The sequence below is a fragment of the Prionailurus bengalensis genome, chromosome A1 (assembly GCF_016509475.1).
Source record: "Prionailurus bengalensis isolate Pbe53 chromosome A1, Fcat_Pben_1.1_paternal_pri, whole genome shotgun sequence".
Classification (NCBI taxonomy): domain Eukaryota; kingdom Metazoa; phylum Chordata; class Mammalia; order Carnivora; family Felidae; genus Prionailurus; species Prionailurus bengalensis.
Window position 1 is genome coordinate 206,042,339 of NC_057343.1, and position 18,263 is coordinate 206,060,601.

An 18,263-nucleotide genomic window follows, 5' to 3' on the forward strand; every position below is an offset into this window, starting at 1 on the left:
CTCCGTGGGCTTCACACCATCACTCCATCCTCACTTTTCATGGACCCAGTGCCTGAACAAGAGACTGTGATTTATTAGTTAACACACCTGAGCCTGTCTCCTGAGGAGGAATCTGCACTTCATGGCTTTATTGCTCCTTCAGGCTCCGACACAACCTACCTACCGGGCATCCCCATGCAGGCCTGACTTATGTCCTTCCCATGATGACAAGTATCTAGTGTGACACACTTGTGCCAGTGTGTGCGTGGGACGGAAAGCCTGCCTTCCCTCCTCCTGGGCAACGTGCTCCAGCTAGAAGTGTAGCTTCAAGGCAATGCTCAAGTATGAGAGGGAAAAGCTAGGACAAAATAGGCAGAGAGGGAGAGGTTAGGACCTGAGGTCTCCGAGTGGGGAAAAAAACCGCATATTTAGGAACAATGCTGGGAGCGTCTGACCACAGCAAAGCCCTTTGGGCTTAAGGTTCCTCTTAAGAATGTAACAGACACCCACTACTCTCCCTGGGGTTCCCCTCAGGAATTTGACAAAAGACCTGACTAAACATAAGTAGACCATAAAACACATGACCCAGGCCCAAGGAACAGTATGGCCATAGACCATCCCTCATACAATGATTGAGCCAATCAGGAATGGACAACCCAGCACCTAGAGTTATCAGTCAGTAAGGGTAGGACCTGAGAAGGAAGAAGGGGGAAGGGAGAGGGGTGCTGACCGGAACCTTCTAAAACAAAGACCCTTGCCTATCTTCCGTGGGCATTCACTTTCGAATGTCCCCTCTCTACAGAGAGAGCTTTGCTACTATTTCTACTTTCTGGTCTTAGACTCTAATAAACTTTTACCCGTTGCTCATTTTATTTTGTGTCATTCTTCGAAGCGGCGAGACAACGGACCCGGGTATGGAGGTAAAATAACAAATCCTGCAACACAAGCACCACTTTCTCCTCCTCACTCTCCCGACTCCTCATGTCATACATGCTATGTTGCATCCAAAACATGGCTCTAAGAGCCTCTGCCCACGAGGTGTTACAGCCAAGGAGAAGGCACAGTCCAGGCAAGCTGGAATAGTAATTTTGAGCTGGGCTCCTGCTTCCTCAAAAAGAGAGGGAGGGAGCTGCCAGCACATAACAAAAATCTCCACATCCATTGCCAATGTGTTTAAACTAATTGTGCTCAGCTCCCCTTCCAATGAGAAGAACTGAAGAGCATGCGGTCTGGTGTAGGGTGCCTTTCATGTGGGTGTTTGACAATAGAAGCATGCCACCACGGGTCCAAGAAAATAAATTTATTAAACTTTGAAGGAAAAAAATCCACAGACATGAGGAGAGTTAAATATAAACTGCAGGACACAACTAGTCATACTAGTGAATAATGGCTTGTGTGGCCAGCAAAGTACCAGAATGACATTCTGAGACTGATTGAGGTATTTAGCTATTTTTGGCTATAGAAATTGTTGTCAGCCTATGGTGAAATAGTAAGATAGTTTTCCCAAGCACACAGTTTTAAGTTGAATTAGGTTCTACACTGATGAAATTGTATATGAAACGAAATTATGTAGCTCTTAGAGAAAACTATAGCAGCAAGGTAGCAGAAAAGATCTATTAAACACCTATTACAAAGTAACATGTTGAACTTGGAACACCCAGTTCTAGCTTTTCACTGTCCTTCCCGCAAGAAAGAGGGAATTTAAAATCACCAACCATTAAGCCTGTTTCCTAAAAAGGTCTGAGCTAAATGGCAAATACTATTTAAGTTAAAGCTAACTTTAAAGTTTCGTTAAATGTAAAAAAAAAAAAACAAAAAAAAAACAACCAAAACTTAAAGTGAGAAGCATTTTTCAGTGAGATGAGATTCTTCTCTTTGGACAAACGTTTTGGGGAATAATCCCAACGCTCCCAAGAATGATGTTGAACGATAATTTCAACATTACTTCAGGACTCTTCCTTCTCTTCTGACTGCCCTCTTGGAGGCCAATCCACTCAGAGGGGAAATAAAAAATGAGGAACTTCTTTGCTACTTTAAATAAACCCTAGAAAGAGTTCGGTGAGGAAGAAATTTCCCCATTGGTTTAAGAACATTTTGACTTATCTGAGGGGATTGGAAATCTTGTTTCTTCTGTTTCTTGTTACAATGAATAGTGGGTATATTTCTTGATCTTCTGGTTCCATTATCTGGTTAACTTCATTTTCAATTTGCTTCGACTTACAAAATGCTTCTTGTACTTTATTCCCTTCTTAGGTCACTGTGCAATAGAATCACATTGTGTTAGAAGAGATACTACTACAAAGGTTCTGGGGCCATCGCTCATGATCTGCCTGCCTAAACGCTCACTCCGTGTGCAACAATAGCCCCTGAGCAGCCTGTCAGTAAGGACCAGCTAATACCCTCTCCTCCTCTTAGTAGGGAGCTCTCTGACCTGAGCCGAAATTTGGGTAAGAAAGAGTCTTTTGTTTGTTTGTTTTGGTTTGGTTCACGATGAGTAGACCTGTGCATACATCTTAAAAGTTGTCTCAATTAACAAATATTTCTTTAAAAATTTAAATTAAGACAAGCATGTGCCAATAACGCAGGTAACAACAATCATTTCAGAATTGCTTAAGGAGTTTTGCGAGGTACAAAAAGGGCCGCGTAAAAAACTAACTTGCTTATTTGTTTTTCTTTAGGTGGACCGACCAAAGCATTAAACCGGCTTTAGAGTGCGGTTGCTACATTCTCCAGATGGGTCTGCATGAACTACGGTACACAGCGTGTAGTGTAATATAAAATAGCCATGCTTGTAGTGTAAATTCTTAAAAATACCTTTATAAATTTTATGTCAAAATAAATGTTTTACATATCCAAACTATTTCTTGCCTTCTTACCTATAATTTTAGTTCCGGATTATCTAAAAAACATTGGCGTGTGCTCTGATTTGCATTCGATTTTCCTGAACTGCAAAAGCCACCTGATTTTTTGCTTTTTCAAAAAGCTTGATTTACTATACATTAGAGACAGCCATTCAATGCTTAGTATCACAAAATTAACACCCACATTAACAAGACAATCACTGCCACTCAACAGTCTTCGAGACGATTCTTTAAAATATTTACAGTTCACAATAGGAATATCTATCTGATCAGGCGTTCTTGTTTCTTTTTTAATATTATCTTTCAACACTTCAGGAAAAAGGCATTTAGAATCCGCTCCCCCCATCCCCCCCAAAAGTTTAAACATTGTTTTGGTGTAAGCACTCATGCCCTAGCCAGCTCCTCACCATTCAATATGTAGCTTGTGGGAAATCAAAGAAAGGCTACGGCATGATTTTGTTCAGTTGGTCTGTGCTCACGTAGCCACACGATGAGAGAAACTCTTTGTCAGGCAAGGGCAAGGCTGTGGCATTGAGCACGAGACCCTGCGGAGACTGTACTATGTGAATGGAGGTATAGTCTGGGACAGGCATCTCAGAACCCGGAGCCCGTTCTGCTGTCCCAGACTGGCCAGCGGTAGTGGTAAGGCTTTCTGTGGTGATGTAAATGTCTTCCTGGTTAAAGCTTGGCTCCACACGTGATTCAGCCTCGACGTGAGGGGCCACAGCGATGCACTTTTTGGCGTCTGCCTCGCAGAAGTAGGCGTTGTCCATGATGAAGTTTGCTTGGCAGAGTGAGACCGCTTCTGGATGCATGTCACACGGGGATATCCCTGCCTTATTCTTTTGGCCTGGGGAAAGGACCACACTCCCTGCTGGAGTAATGTCGCTTACCTGGGCATAAAAGTCGATGTTTGCCAGTGAACTCGGATTGCTCAGCTGAGTATGGGCAGCTTGATGAGTTGACTCAGTTCCACTAATAAGAAGCGGTCTTGGTTTGTTTTCCTTTGCTAGGATAACACTGGGCTGCTGAGTGGTAGGGGTAGCATCAGTAGAAGGTGAGTTATTTTGATTCTTCTGGTCAAGGCACAAGAGATCTACTTCCCCTTTTAACCTCTGTGGCTGAGCAACCTCTGAGGTACCATCACACATGTCACTGGCATTGAAATCAGTCTCCAAAATGTCAGGTTCATAACAGCTGGTACGTCCAGAGTCATCATCCTTTGCTCCAAGGATGTTAAGTGATTTCTCATGGTCATTGCTTAGAAGTCTGTCTGTGTCGGAGCCTTCAGTCTTTTCATCGGGGTCATCAATATCCAGCTCAATGAATTCAACCCAAGAGTCATCGTTGTAGAATTCAGGTTTATAGTTGTCATGAATGGCTAAGATTGTGTTCACCTCTTCTAATTTTCCTTCCTAGGAAACAGAAAGAAAATGAAACCTATCAAAAGGAACTCATAATGATGAAATGTTTTCACAAATAACATTCAGAGACTAAAATTATGGTCACAAGAAAAGCGATAGCAACAAAGCCATATAATAAACACATTAGTGTAGAACTTTCAAATACATCATAAGACATTCTCATAATTTTAAGAGATACATTATTATTTTGAAACATTTTTCTCCAGAGGGGTTAAAAATGGAATGGGATACACATAGCTTGCAAAAGCTCTCAACATAGGACAGCATGCTTCAGGCGGCATTTAATTAGTGTTATCTAGGCCTTAGATAATTTATTGAGTACCTTGAGGAGATCTGGATCAATTCCTTTAATCTTTGGAACTGGAACTGGGGGAAGAATCAGCATCTTAATCCTTGAAAACAAATAAAATTTTGGTTTGACGTATCTGCAAAGTTATACATTCTCATGTTTCAAAAGATAGGAATAAAATATTAATAGAACTATTACTTATTCCAAATATTCTGGTACTCCATATAAGTGGAGTATGAGAAAGAAAATAGTAAGCAGTAAATGATGAGGAAAAACTACAGAAGAAGAAAAAAGCAACAAAAATGAACAAAAAGCCCTCATGTGAAGTCAATTTAAATAAAACATAATAGGTTGATGGGGGGTGGGAGGGTGGATGATGGGTATTGAAGAGGGCATCTTTTGGGATGAGCACTGGGTGTTGTATGGAAACCAATTTGACAATAAATTTCATATATTAAAACAAATAAATAAAACATAATCTTTTTTTCCTTATGTCTTTATTGACAGCCAGCAGCAGTATTTGGGAATGAGAAATCTGACTCTATCTGAAGCCAATTTCCATTTCATCTATAAGGATGGCAATTTTAATGTACTTCTCATCAGTAGTTTGCAGAAAAGAGGAAGGAAGAAAGAAAAAAGAAAGAAAGAAAGAAAGAAGAGCTGATTCACTTGAAGCCAAAATTATTTGCACCCTCAAAAATGGGATGAATTGAGATAAGTTTGTACCACACAGCTCACATTAATCATAAAATTACCTAAGATGATCTCATAAACCAAGGTGTCATTGCAGGCTTCATTTCAGTTGGGAAAGGCTACACTTGAGCTATCTCTAACTGATCAATATGGATTTATATACCCAATTCTATGATGTGCTTGAATTTTCTGTTCCCAATATTTAAATTATTTCTTGATCATGATTCATTTCAATGTCTCTTCTGCCTGTCTTGCAGTTTATTGTATCCCTAGCACTTAGAACAATTCCTGGCACATAGAAGGTACTCAATAAACACTTCTTGAATAAACTTGAATACCTCATATATCTATTTTGTTAATAGCATAACTAGAATTTGTGTCTTAAAATTAACATTGCAGCTCTGGAATAAAGCTCAGAGATTAGCTATTCTAGTGAGTTCATTTATTGTTTTAAAACAACAAGAGTCAGAGGCACCACTGTTAGGCAGGGATGATAAACTGCTTTTTGGATATTAGTTGATATTCCACTTAATGTCAATGGATCGTCTAGTCTATTCAATAGGGAACCCATCTTCTGAATATTTCCATTTGCCTTTTTACCTAACCAAGGAATAAGCCAAATTTCACTTTTTAAATTGCTGTAAGTAGCCTCCACTAGGTTTACTTAGCGGAGCAAGTGTTAAAACAGATTTTTACTGATGAATAGAAGATACAGAAAAAATATAAATTATGAATAGTTGCTACCATTTTTTTGGAATGCCTCTGATAAAACAGACACCATAAGATATATTTCACACTAACCTATGGGCTAGTAAATGATGGTCTGAGGGCCAAATCTGGTCTGTTCTCTGCTTTTGTAAATAACGTTTTATTGAAACACAGTCATGTTCATTAGTTTAGATATTGTTATGACTGTTTTCATGCCATGGTGGCAGAGTTGAGTAGTTGTGACAAAGATTTCATGGCTCCAGAAGCCTAATAATTTACTATCTGGGCCTTTAGAAAACAAGTTTGTCAACCAGACACTAAACATTTTATTTGTTCTTATAACTACCAGGGAGGCAGATATTATCTGTGGAAAGATTTAGAGGTTTAAGGAAGGTACTCAAATCATACACTAATACTTGGCACAGCTGGGGCTCAAATCCAAAGTACCTAACCCCCAAACCCAGGCCTTTTGCCTTCTGTCATGCTGCTGTGTTATTTGGTCCTACATCTCTAAATGAATATTTCAAATGTCAAAAACATAGAAAAATGCAACACAATTGTAATTGCAGGAAACAAAGATTCCTAAATGTCTAATGCTTGACTTTGTTATGTTTGCCTCTTGATTTGCAGAGTATAATGCATTTAGGCACATGTTAGCTTTCTTGGACTTGTAGTTGACTTCCCGCCAGGGTAACAGAGCCTGCAGCCTATAGGGCTCAAGCAGGTGATGCAAATGCACGAAGCAGGCCTGTTGCAATGTCAAAGGGAGGGATGGGAATGGTCACAGAGAACACATATCCTTCCCAAATGGAACAGCTGGTCCGTCCTCTGCTTCAACACATGTTGCCATGCAGGAATATCAACTGAATGTCACGAGATCTTTCAGATTTTAAACATGACCTGGAAATCTGGGTTTTTGTGTGGAAATTCCCTAGTTTGTAAACATTTTGTAGCAAAATTTTTACTCCAATATCAAATACATAAAATAACACAACATAAGATCTGCAGCCTGAGCTTGGCTTTCAGATTGCCAGTTTGCCACTCCTGTCTGATGCTGATTCAGTTGTTTCTTTTCCCGTTAGTAATAGCTCAAAGGCTGGGATGAGTGTATGGTGAGAATGACTGAATACAGAGTAAAGATAACCTGGCCTGAAGCTATGTTTGTGACTTTGCCATCATTTTATTCAAATCCAAATCACATTATAGATATGGAAAGGGAAAAGTGGCATGGACTCAAAGCTTCATACAAAATGTAGAACCTGAGCCCTTTAGAGCCCTAACATTCTGGGGAAAGCTGACATAAGAACCTCATTCTTTGGAGGATCATTTTATTTATTTATTTAAAAAAAATTTTTAATGTTTTATTTATATTTAAGAGAGACAGAGAGAGAGACAGAGAGAGACAGAGTGCGAGTGGGGGAGGGGCAGAGAGAGAGGGAGACAGAATCTGAAACAGGCTCCAGGCTCTGAGCTGTCAGCACAGAGCCTGATGTGGGGCTCAAACCCACGAACCAGGAGGTCACGGCCTGAGCTGAAGTCAGACACTCAACCAACTGAGTCACCCAGGTGCCCCTGGAGGATCATTTTAATCATTAGAACTTCATGTTCTTTCCACACCTGTTGACAACTGTTTTCTCCTGTTTCCTACTTTCGTTGGAACATGGAAATTTAGACCATGACAAGGGTTTTTATGGGCAAATGAAAGAACAAAACTAATTCTTTTCTATAAAGAACTTATTTAGTAGAGGAAATGTGAGAGTACAGTGAAGATTTCAGAACAATTTTATAATTTGGTAATTCTGACTAAGCATTGAAGTTAAGAGCTTCATTATTCATAGAAAACTCTTTTATACAAAGATTAATATATTTTCTTTAACATCCTATTTGTTGAGAGAATTATTTTTTCTTTGAAATATTGGTAGCTAATATAATTAACCAATATAACAAATTTACATGGCCTTCACAAAGACTCAAAATTGACAGCTTATGTTAAGAGTGAATTACTTTATATACATAGTGGGTATGTCTACTGTACTTATATATAAATTAGTCCATCAACTATATAGATCAATGAATTCAAATTAATCAACAGAATTACTTGACTCTTCTGTTGTTGGCATTATTTAAATATATAAATTGCTTAAAATTCTATAAACTTATTTACATTTACTATTTCCCCCCAACAAATGAAAACCATATTGTCATGCTTTATAACACTCATGCTTGTAAAAGAAACGCTGTTAAAAAGTTAGATAAAAGTGAAATTCTGGGGGCGCCTGGGTGGCGCAGTCGGTTGGGCGTCCGACTTCAACCAGGTCACGATCTCGCGGTCCGGGAGTTCGAGCCCCGCGTCGGGCTCTGGGCTGATGGCTCAGAGCCTGGAGCCTGTTTCCGATTCTGTGTCTCCCTCTCTCTGCCCCTCCCCCGTTCATGCTTTGTCTCTCTCTGTCCCAAAAATAAATTAAAAACGTTGAAAAAAAAAAAATTTAAAAAAAAAAAGTGAAATTCTGCAGAATGACTTCTGCTTTCCCATTGGTTTACAGTATGAAACTGGAGATGCTACTCTAATTAAAAAGCTTGTGCAATGTGTTCACATAGACCCTATTTTGATTTGTAGATGTCTCTAGGCTTCAGCTGGAGAACATGTCTTTAGTTCTAGGAAATATGGCCAACCACCTTGGTTTGTCTGGAACTGAGGGGTTTCCCAGGACACGGGACTTTCGGTGCTCAAACTCCCAGGAAAACCGGGAGTGTTAGTCACCCTAGTCTAGGAGAAGGGGCAGGATTAACCCAGGGGACTTAAAAAAATACTCTAAAAGTAAGAAAATTTGCAATCAGTACCAATACCATTTCCTATATTCCTATTTCCAGTCTGTATGGAATTTCTTTCAGGGAGAAAAACAGAGAGTGATAGCTCATACAGCTCAAGGGACATTTAAGCCTCATTATAATCCAAAATCCTCATATTATTGATAAGAACATGCAGCCTGGAGAAATTAAGGGGATAATCAAACAGCAGTAGCAGAATAATAGCTGGAACCAAGTCTTCGACACCAATACAGAATAGAATCTCCTCAAACTTAGAAAGCATTGTAGCTGTATTTACAAATTCAGGTAATTTGTAACATTGAAATAAAATTTAATAATTTAAAGAAAACCCAGATTTACTTGAAATCGCCATCATACGAAGTCTAAAACGGTTACATTAGATTGAATTATCTAGGTGGCTTTAGTTCGCCTTTTAAATTTGCTTCTATTTTAGGCCTGTGTCAAACTCAGCCAAAGGTTCTGTGCCACCTTGTCATCCTAGAGTGGATGGGCCTGCTCGTTCAGGACTCTGAAGAGGTCAAGGGGCAGCTCAGAGGTAATGATTTTGTGAAGGAGGTTCATATCACAAGGTGTGCAGTCGCTGGCCTCAGCCTCCTTGTGTCCTATACAACTTCCCAGATAGAAAAGACACCTGTGAATTCTCTATGATGAACACAACAACGTGGTAAATGTATACCTAGGGATAATATTTTACTGCATTAATTAAATTTTTCACTCATGATTTGCAAAAGAAAATATCAAGTAACAAATGGAAACACATATGGAAATCTAAACACTGGAAGAAACATCTAAATATTAGACCATTTCCCACCTACCTTTGCTGTTTAGAAAATATGAATAAAAATAGTATCATCGTTAGCCCAAATATTCCAAAGATAGTAATTAAGAACCATGGAAACTGGAAATCTGAAACACACAAGAATAGCATCTCACTCATAGGGTTAGGAATAGTTGAAGTTTACATTTCACTTTCCTTTTTCACATAAAAAGATTTCTTAATTTGTATTCATCTAGTAAAGTCACCGATTTTTCCTGCTAATCACTAAAACAGAATGCAATGATTTGGAGTATTTTCTTTTCCAAGAACATTTCTGTCCACTGCTTCAAATCCTTTCACATATGAAAAAAAAATCAAAATGAAGAAACAGCAAACAATTAAACAGAATCCATGTTTGCATTAAAAAAAACCCTGCAGCAACCCCTTTAAATTAAGCACCTTATGTGTTCAGGGTGCATCATTAGTGGCTTCAGCTCTAGAAAAAAGTGCTGTTTGTTAACATACTACTTTACCTAAATAATGTCTACTTGGTTCTTTCTTTTTTTCTTTTTTTTTTTTTAAGTGTGGTAATATTTTTTTTTAATCCTCCAGACTGAGGATATATCAAAAAGATGGAGGCAGAGTTTCTATTTTTGAATCATGACTGAAACTTCTTAGACATGAAGACCATATATTTTACAGCTTAAAAAATATCCTGTGATATGGGGCGCCTGGGTGGCACAGTCGGTTAAGCGTCCGACTTCAGCCAGGTCATGATCTCGTGGTCCCTGAGTTCGAGCCCCGCGTCAGGCTCTGGGCTGATGGCTCGGAGCCTGGAGCCTGTTTCCGATTCTGTGTCTCCCTCTCTCTCTGCCCCTCCCCCGTTCATGCTCTGTCTCTCTCTGTCCCAAAAATAAATAAAAAACGTTGAAAAAAAATTAAAAAAAAATATATCCTGTGATAGAAGATCACTACTGGGGCTCCCATTTTCAGATTTTAGTAGACGTGTTAACAGACTTGGGGGAATCTGTTTGTAAAACTTCCGTTTCATTTCTTTTTGAAAATTAAAAATTTTTTCTTTTTTTACCCTTTTTTCCCCAAAGTTTATTATTTATTTTGAGAGAGCAAGCGAGAACAAATGCATGCCATCAGGGGAGGGGCAGAGAGAGGGAGAGAGAATCCCAAGCAGGCTTCGTGCTGTCAGTTCAGAGCCCAAAGTGGGGCCTGATCTCATGAACCATGAGACTGTGACCTGAGCCAGGATCAAAAGTTGGACACTTAACCGACTGAGCCACCCAGGTGCCCCACTTCTATCTCATTTCTTAAGACCAAGTGCCTACCAGCTGCTTGCAGTAGGTCCCCAGTGTTCTTACCACTTACCAAGAGGTTACCCACTTTTTAATTGAAATATAGTTGACATACAATCTTATTTTGGCTTCAAGTGTACAACATAGTGATTCAACAGTTCCAAACATTACTCAGTTCTCACCATGATAACTGTCGTTACCACCTGTCACCATACAATGCTATTACAATATTATTGACTACATTCCCTATCTTGTACTTTTCATCCCTGTGACTTACTTGTTTTATAACTGCAAGTCTGTATCGCTTAATCCCCTTTACCTATTTCACCCATCCTCCTGTGCTCTCCCATCTAGCAACCACCAGTTTGCTTTCCATTTTTATGAGTCTGTTTCCATCTTGCTTTGTTGTTGTTCTTTTTTTTTTTTTTTTTTAGATCACACATATAAGTGAAATCACAGGGTATTTGTCACTTAGAATTATACCCTTTAGCTTCATCTATGTTGTGAATAGCAAGAGTTCATTCTTGTTATGGCCAAATAATATTCCACTGTGTGTGTGTGTGTGTGTGTGTGTGTGTGTGTGTGTATGTATAAATCACATCTTTTTATCCATTCACCTATTGATGGACATTTAGGTTACTTCTATATCTTGGCTGATGCAAATAATGTTGCAATGAATATATATATATATATATATATATATATATATATATATAAACACACACACTTGAATTAGTATTTTCATTTTTGTTGTATAAACACCCAATAGTAGAGTTACTAGATTGTATGGTATTTCTATTTTTAATACTCCATACTTTAATACTCTATTTTTAATATTCCATACTGTTTTCCATAGTGGCTGCTCCAATTTACTTTCTCACTAACAGTGCAGGAAGGTTCCCTTTTTTCCACATCCTCATCAAGGTTATCCACTTTACACAAAAAAGACAGGTGGAGTTTGCCTTAATGTTGCTTTATTAAAAGTAAGATTTTATGCTGTAATGTTCCTTTCTTATTTTTATTTTATTATTGAGTTATTAAAATCTCCAAAGGAGATATTATGTATAGCATAAAGAATTAATGGAGGAGAGAATACCATTTTATATCTTGGGGTATCTGTAACTTTGCATCAATTGCAGAGTATCAATGACAGTTCCCATATGTATTCAGGAACATAACAAAGCTAGAACTTCAGGTTTTTTTTAAGGAAAACATTTTTTGGAAGGAAAAATCAGTTAAAAAAAATCTATACTAACTGAATTAAATGGCATCACAATAAGCTTAAAGGGTGTGTGGCAAATTTACTTTCGAAACCAGAATTTCATTATATCAAATATTATACAAAATAATAAGCCTGTTAACTAGAACTTAGAAAAAAAAAACCAGTGCTACAGGCATTTTCATTTAAGTGCTATTTAGTATCATGGATTTTACTTGTACCATCAATACAAAAAGATAAATTTAATTTCTCTATTGCTTGTGATTGCTTCATTAACAAACTTCACATCCTCATACATAGCCCTGTGAACCCTCTGTGTTTAATTGTAGATGCACTATAGCTAATTCCCATGTGGGAGTGATAACTTTATATACTTATTGTTCATTATTAGGCAGACTTCTTTATGTCTGTATCAAAAGTTTTAATTCTTTTATTTTGAATTCATAGATCTCATTTCTCTGAACTTGCATTATCTTTGTATTTTTCTTATATAAGATCTTCAAATGTTCCATGTTATCCTTGCACATAACTAGCATGCTACTTATTAAGGCTTTCTCCCGGTGAAAACCATACCTAAGCTTTCTAAAACCACTAAGCAGCTGCCATTGACAACCTATGCTGACACAATAGTAGGCTTTTAGATGCCACATATCCATCCATCCATATATTTCTTCACTATGTATTTGAAATACACAGTATTTCTTCACTATGTATTTGAAAAACATTTTTCTGATTATAAACGCAAAACAAACTCATAGAAAATTTTAGAAGTATGGAAACATATAAATAAAAGAATCATCTGAAATTCTGATATCCAGAGATATCCCCCATTAATATCTTAGTACATCTTCTCCTCTCTAACTTACACCTCCCCCAGGACATTTCCTGAATTAAATAATTCAAAAACTAAGTTCTCCTTCCCCTTCTGTAATGAATAATATCTGTTATAGACTGTGAACTTGAGGTCTCTCACCCCGACATTTGAAGCTAATGGATTGTGATCCGAACAATGTTATGACATTGACAAAAGCCACGTTGGCTGCCATTTTAAATCTTTTACCTTCTTCACATGCAAATGGGCTCATTTGAGGAAGTGTTACATAGAGCACCTCACTGAACTCGCCATATTTTTCAGAGTTTCGTTGTCTGGATCTCACACGCACTTCATATTCTTTATCTAGTCTCAGTGAATAAACTGGAACTGATGTTGACAATACAGGGTCCATCTTTCAAGACAAAATATAAAACTTACTGGTTAGCGAGACAACAACTCAATGCAATAAACTCTATAAAGTGTTTCTGCATCTGTACTCAAAATGAATTCTGTGAAATAGCACAGGGGGAGTTTGCCACTTAAAGGAAGATCAAAGCAAATAACTTTGTTAAGAAACATTTTGTTACATGGATCACAGTTCTCCAAGCTATTTTGGAATAAACCCAAAGAAATAATAGGTTTGTTTATAGAATTGCAACTCCATTTTTGTACTAGGCCGTCAGATATTCTATACAATCAAAGCATAATAGAATTACTATGGAGAATGGTGGAACTATAAAGAAAACTACAGATATGTTTTCTACCCTTTGGGATATTACAGTTTTGCATGAAGACGTAAGAACAGAAAAAAAACCCCAACATTATTTCTACACCAAAACAAATTATAGTCAAACACACACACACACACACACACACACACACACACACACAGAGTTTGTTCTTTGGAAATTATGGGTAGTCACTCATAAGATCACAGAACTGGAAATGGTCCTAGAAAAATCACAGTTGTCAAATTATTCTGTTAGAAGCAACTACATACCTATTCTGCTTCTTCTAGAAGGCTTAAAAGTACTTCAAATGGTTTGCTATTCAAAATTTGCAAAGACATGCCGCTAGAGTCCTTGGTAACAAAAATCAAGGTCCCACAACCCTTCTTTTACCTTCCTGGGGAAGGGTAATAAGGCTATTAGACTTTTAAGACATAAGGCCATCAAAGAAATAGACCCAAGTAATAATTGTGTTTTCCTTCAAGTTAAATTCTCAAAGTAGGTATTCAATATGTGCTTTTCATGTGTTTTCAGATAGAACACCTTGTTACCATTTATAGAAAATTAGGAACACTTACATTTTCAACAGCATGGATTTTTCCATTAAAAAGATTCTCATAATTTGTCTTATTAAGTCAGAGGCTGGGCCTGCAGCTTCTACAATAAATTTCCTTTCACCTCAGTAAGTTTCTACTCACAAAGTCCCTATTTTTTCCCCATGTGTACATGGGATGGTTAGTTTGTATCTTTTTTGAAGCTTTTTAATATATGATATATTTGCATGCCTAAAGTGCATTTTTATTTATTTATTTAAAAAAATTTTTATTATGTTTATTTATTTTGAGAGAGAGACAGAGTGCGAATGGGGGGGGGCAGAGAGAGAGGGAGACACAGAATCCGAAGCAGGCTCCAGGCTCTGAGCTGTCAGCACAGAGCCCGACACGGGGCTTGAACCCACAGACCACAAGACCATGACCTGAGCCAAAGTTGGTCCCTTAACCGACTGAGCCACCCAGGCACTTCTAAACCTCACTTGTTTTTATGGTTATGGCATTTGTGCTCATAACCAATTAGATGGTGTGTTTCTTTAGCAGAGGTCAATTTTTTTAAACATTTATTTATCTTGAGAGAGAGAAAGAGAGAGTGGGGGAGGGGCAGAGAGAGAGGGAGAGAGAGAGAATCCCAAGCAGGCTCCATGCTGTCAGCCCAGAGCCTGATGCGGGGCTCAATCCCATGAACCGTGATATCATAACCTGAGCAGAAAACAAGAGTCAGATGCTTAACTGACTGAGTCACCCACTCAGTCATGAAAACCCTTGGTGTTCGTGACAACTCTGTCTGAGACCCTTGTAAAAAATACCATGAGTATATAACTTCACTTATAAAAGGTAAGTGAAGTAAAAGTTAACTGACCCCTTTGGACTATCTTATGAGATTGAGCAGAGATGCAATTAAAAGTGAAACAAAGCCAAGCTGGGATGCAGCCCTGAATGGTCAATTGACTGAGTCCCAAGCTCCCATGTACCTTCTTCAGGGTGTGAGTTTCATATCTGTGCATCAGCTGATACATAACTATATGCACTGGGCTTTCAGGGTTGAAACTATGATTCGTAAATCTAAGAATGCTAATGTTTGGATTCACACCTTTGCTTTTTCTGGATAGTCAACCTTTTTGTTTCAGGACTCCTTTATACTCCTAAAAATTACTGAGAATCCTAAAGGTTTTGGTTTACTTGGGTTATGCTTATTGCTATTTACTGTATTAGAAATTGAAACTGAGAAATTTTAAAAATGGTATTAAATTGATTTTTATAAAAATTATACTTTGCAAGACAACAGAATTACAGTGAGAAGAATGACTTTGTTTTACATTTTTGCAAAATCTCTTTAATGGATTTCTTAATACAAGATGGTGGTATTTTTACATCCACTTCTATATATATATTTTTTCCAAACAAAAGGTCTCATATATTACCAGCCAATCTACGGGTCAGAAGCATAGTAACAGAGAGAAATCATTCCCCTGATAAAGCATGTCTATTGTTCAGGTAGTGGTGATGTTTACAGAGTAATAGGATAGGAACACATGACCTTCATGCAACATAAATATGTGTATCATCTCATGTGCAATCCCTTATAGACTCAGCGTGGTTTTTCTCCAATGCCTCCTCTTGGAGTGGTACTTGACTTTATTACCAGTTTTCATCTGAATCCACTGGGGAATGGGATGATTCTGCTTTTGTTTCTTGGCTAGGGATCACTTGATGCTGAAAGTTTTGTGAGAAGACGTGGCGAGGAACAGTGAACCGCACACACCATGATGGCGGAGAAAAGGAGCTACATCTGCTTCTGTATTACATTTGCATTAAATCTGATGTGTTGTCTTGGTTGAAGTACATGAATAAAATCTGGTCTCACATAGACATATAGTGAGGAAAAGGAGGGATATTTTAATAGCCTTTTCAGATAACGTGGATATTCTTTTTAAAAGATTTTAAAGTAATCTGCATACCCAATGTGGGGCTTAAACTTACAACCCTGAGATCAAGAGTCGTCAACTGAGTCAGCCAGTCCATGTGGATTTTCTTCTTTAACACTAATACCAAAACTCAACAAGTGGTAGTTTTTTTTTTTTAAGTTTCTAAGAAATGTTAATTTTGAAAAAGTGCCCATTGGCACATCTTAGCCTACGGTATTAAATATGATTGCCTGCAGAAAAATCAATACTGGGGATAGTTCAGAGTAATTGTGACCTTCTGTTGGATAAAGAAAGTAGCAAAATATTCACTTACAGACATGTCTATGGATAGACATCTAAGAAATCTTGTTATTTAATAAAGAAATCTATGGATTTTGCAAAGATCACTCTGAGCCATGGAAAGTGATTTAGTGTGGGGGAAGGAGTGGGCAAAGAGTAATACACAGGAGCTGATAATAACACCAGTTCCTGATATAACTTGAGCATGAATCAATAGGAATTGGTAATTATTTGGATATAAGGAATAAGATTAAGAGACAGATAGATGTCAGAATAATATTCTGGTTTAAATTTGAACAACTTTATCGCCATGTTGTCATTTACTGAGGGGGGAAATTGGGGAGATAGGAAGAAGTTTGAACATGCTGTTTTTTTGAGATGCCAATGAGGCATCCCAGTGGATATGTTCAGGAGGCATTTGGATGTACAAGTGTGGAACACAGAAATGAGGTCCGGGCAGAACCACTGTGCTAAGTGCCCTCATGTGTTGACATTAACCTGCAACTTTCTATTTTTCAACTAGCTTCCACCAAATGGATTTTTTTTAAATACTCACAACCATCATGTGAAATAAAGTGAACATGACCAGTTTTATAGTACACTGAAATACTCCCAGCAATAAAAAGGAATGTTACACTCAGCAACATGAATGAATCTCATATGCATTACGAGGAGTGAAAGAAGCCAGAATCCAAAGGTTACTTATTATATCATTCCATTTGTATGACTTCCCGGAAAAGGCAAAACTACAGAGATGAGCAGATCAGTAGTTGCCAAGGATTAGGGTTTTGGGAGGATTTGACTTCAAAGGGACAGCATGAGGAAATTTTTTGAAGGTTATGATAAGTTGTTCTGTATCCTGATTCTGGTGGTAGCAACAAAGCTCTACGGATTTTTCAAAACTCACAGAATCATACAAGTAAAAAGTGGATTTTAATATGTGCATTTTTTGAGTTTTTATTAAAAGAATGTTAAGCGAGAGAGTGTTTTAGAATGATCACTCTGGCTCCAGTGTGAAGAATGGATGAGACGCATCGAATACCAGAGGCATAAGATCTGCTTGGGGGATGTTACATGAAGCAGTCAGATAGGACTGCAACTAGGAAATAACACATGGTAATTCCTTAAAGGTTAGTTGCAATGTGGAATCTGAAACTGTATCAATGAATCTTGCCTACCTTACTACATGAAAATACACCTTTCCATCTAGCACCTTGAATGGATCATCTCCCCATGCATGATTTTAGTTACATCATGTATTTGGCATTTGGAAAATACTGGTGCACTGAGTTATGCAAATTTTCTAAATGTTCACACATTTTATTATACAATATAAAAAATCACTTTGGCTAATATCACCATTGCATCAGGAAAATCTTCAAAGATTGGGAAAGCTACCAGGCTCACTGCTGCAGAGGCAAGTTTCCCAAAACTCTGATTTTCCTTTGAAGGTTCAAATATCATTGGTAACGACTACCGTCCATCGTTTTTCTTGAACTGATAAGCACACTTCATTCTTTTCCAAGAAACGTTTGCCAAATACTTGCCAACGCCGCTATGAGAAACCATCTATGGGGTTATCAGTTGTTCTTTCAAGCAAAAATGGCGTTCCATGCGAAAAGCAGCTGATCCGGCTGGCAACTTGGCTTTATTAAGACAACCGTGGGGGACTCAGCGTACAGCAGACGTATGCTATGTGTCCTTGGCATGTGTCATCCAGAATATTAAAAAGCTATGTCATCAGGGGCGCTGGGGTGGCTCAATCGGTCGAGTGTCAACTTCGGCTCAGGTCATGATCTTGCGGTTCGTGAGTTCAAACCCTGCATTGGGCTCTGTGCTGACAGCTCAGAGCCTGGAGCCTGCTTCGGCTTCTGTGTCTTTCTCTCTCTCTCTCTCT

At 38.1% G+C, this 18,263-nt stretch overlaps 1 protein-coding gene and 1 pseudogene across 3 annotated transcripts in view; both read right to left on the minus strand.

Annotated features, from left to right (window-relative positions):
* Window positions 1–1,264: 1,264 nt before the first annotated feature.
* The window catches only part of GHR (growth hormone receptor), a 272,895-nt gene continuing 255,896 nt past the window's right edge, over window positions 1,265–18,263 (minus strand). For all 3 annotated transcript variants that reach the window (XM_043599152.1, XM_043599144.1, XM_043599136.1), the window contains 4 exons: window positions 13,127–13,292; window positions 9,599–9,689; window positions 4,587–4,656; window positions 1,265–4,255 (listed from right to left, as the gene is read on the minus strand). In XM_043599152.1, the coding sequence (XP_043455087.1) occupies window positions 3,284–4,255; window positions 4,587–4,656; window positions 9,599–9,689; window positions 13,127–13,292 (1,299 nt within the window). In that variant the 3' untranslated portion in view covers window positions 1,265–3,283. The remainder of the gene's footprint in view (window positions 4,256–4,586; window positions 4,657–9,598; window positions 9,690–13,126; window positions 13,293–18,263) is intronic.
* LOC122496127 lies at window positions 14,854–15,973 on the minus strand (annotated as a pseudogene).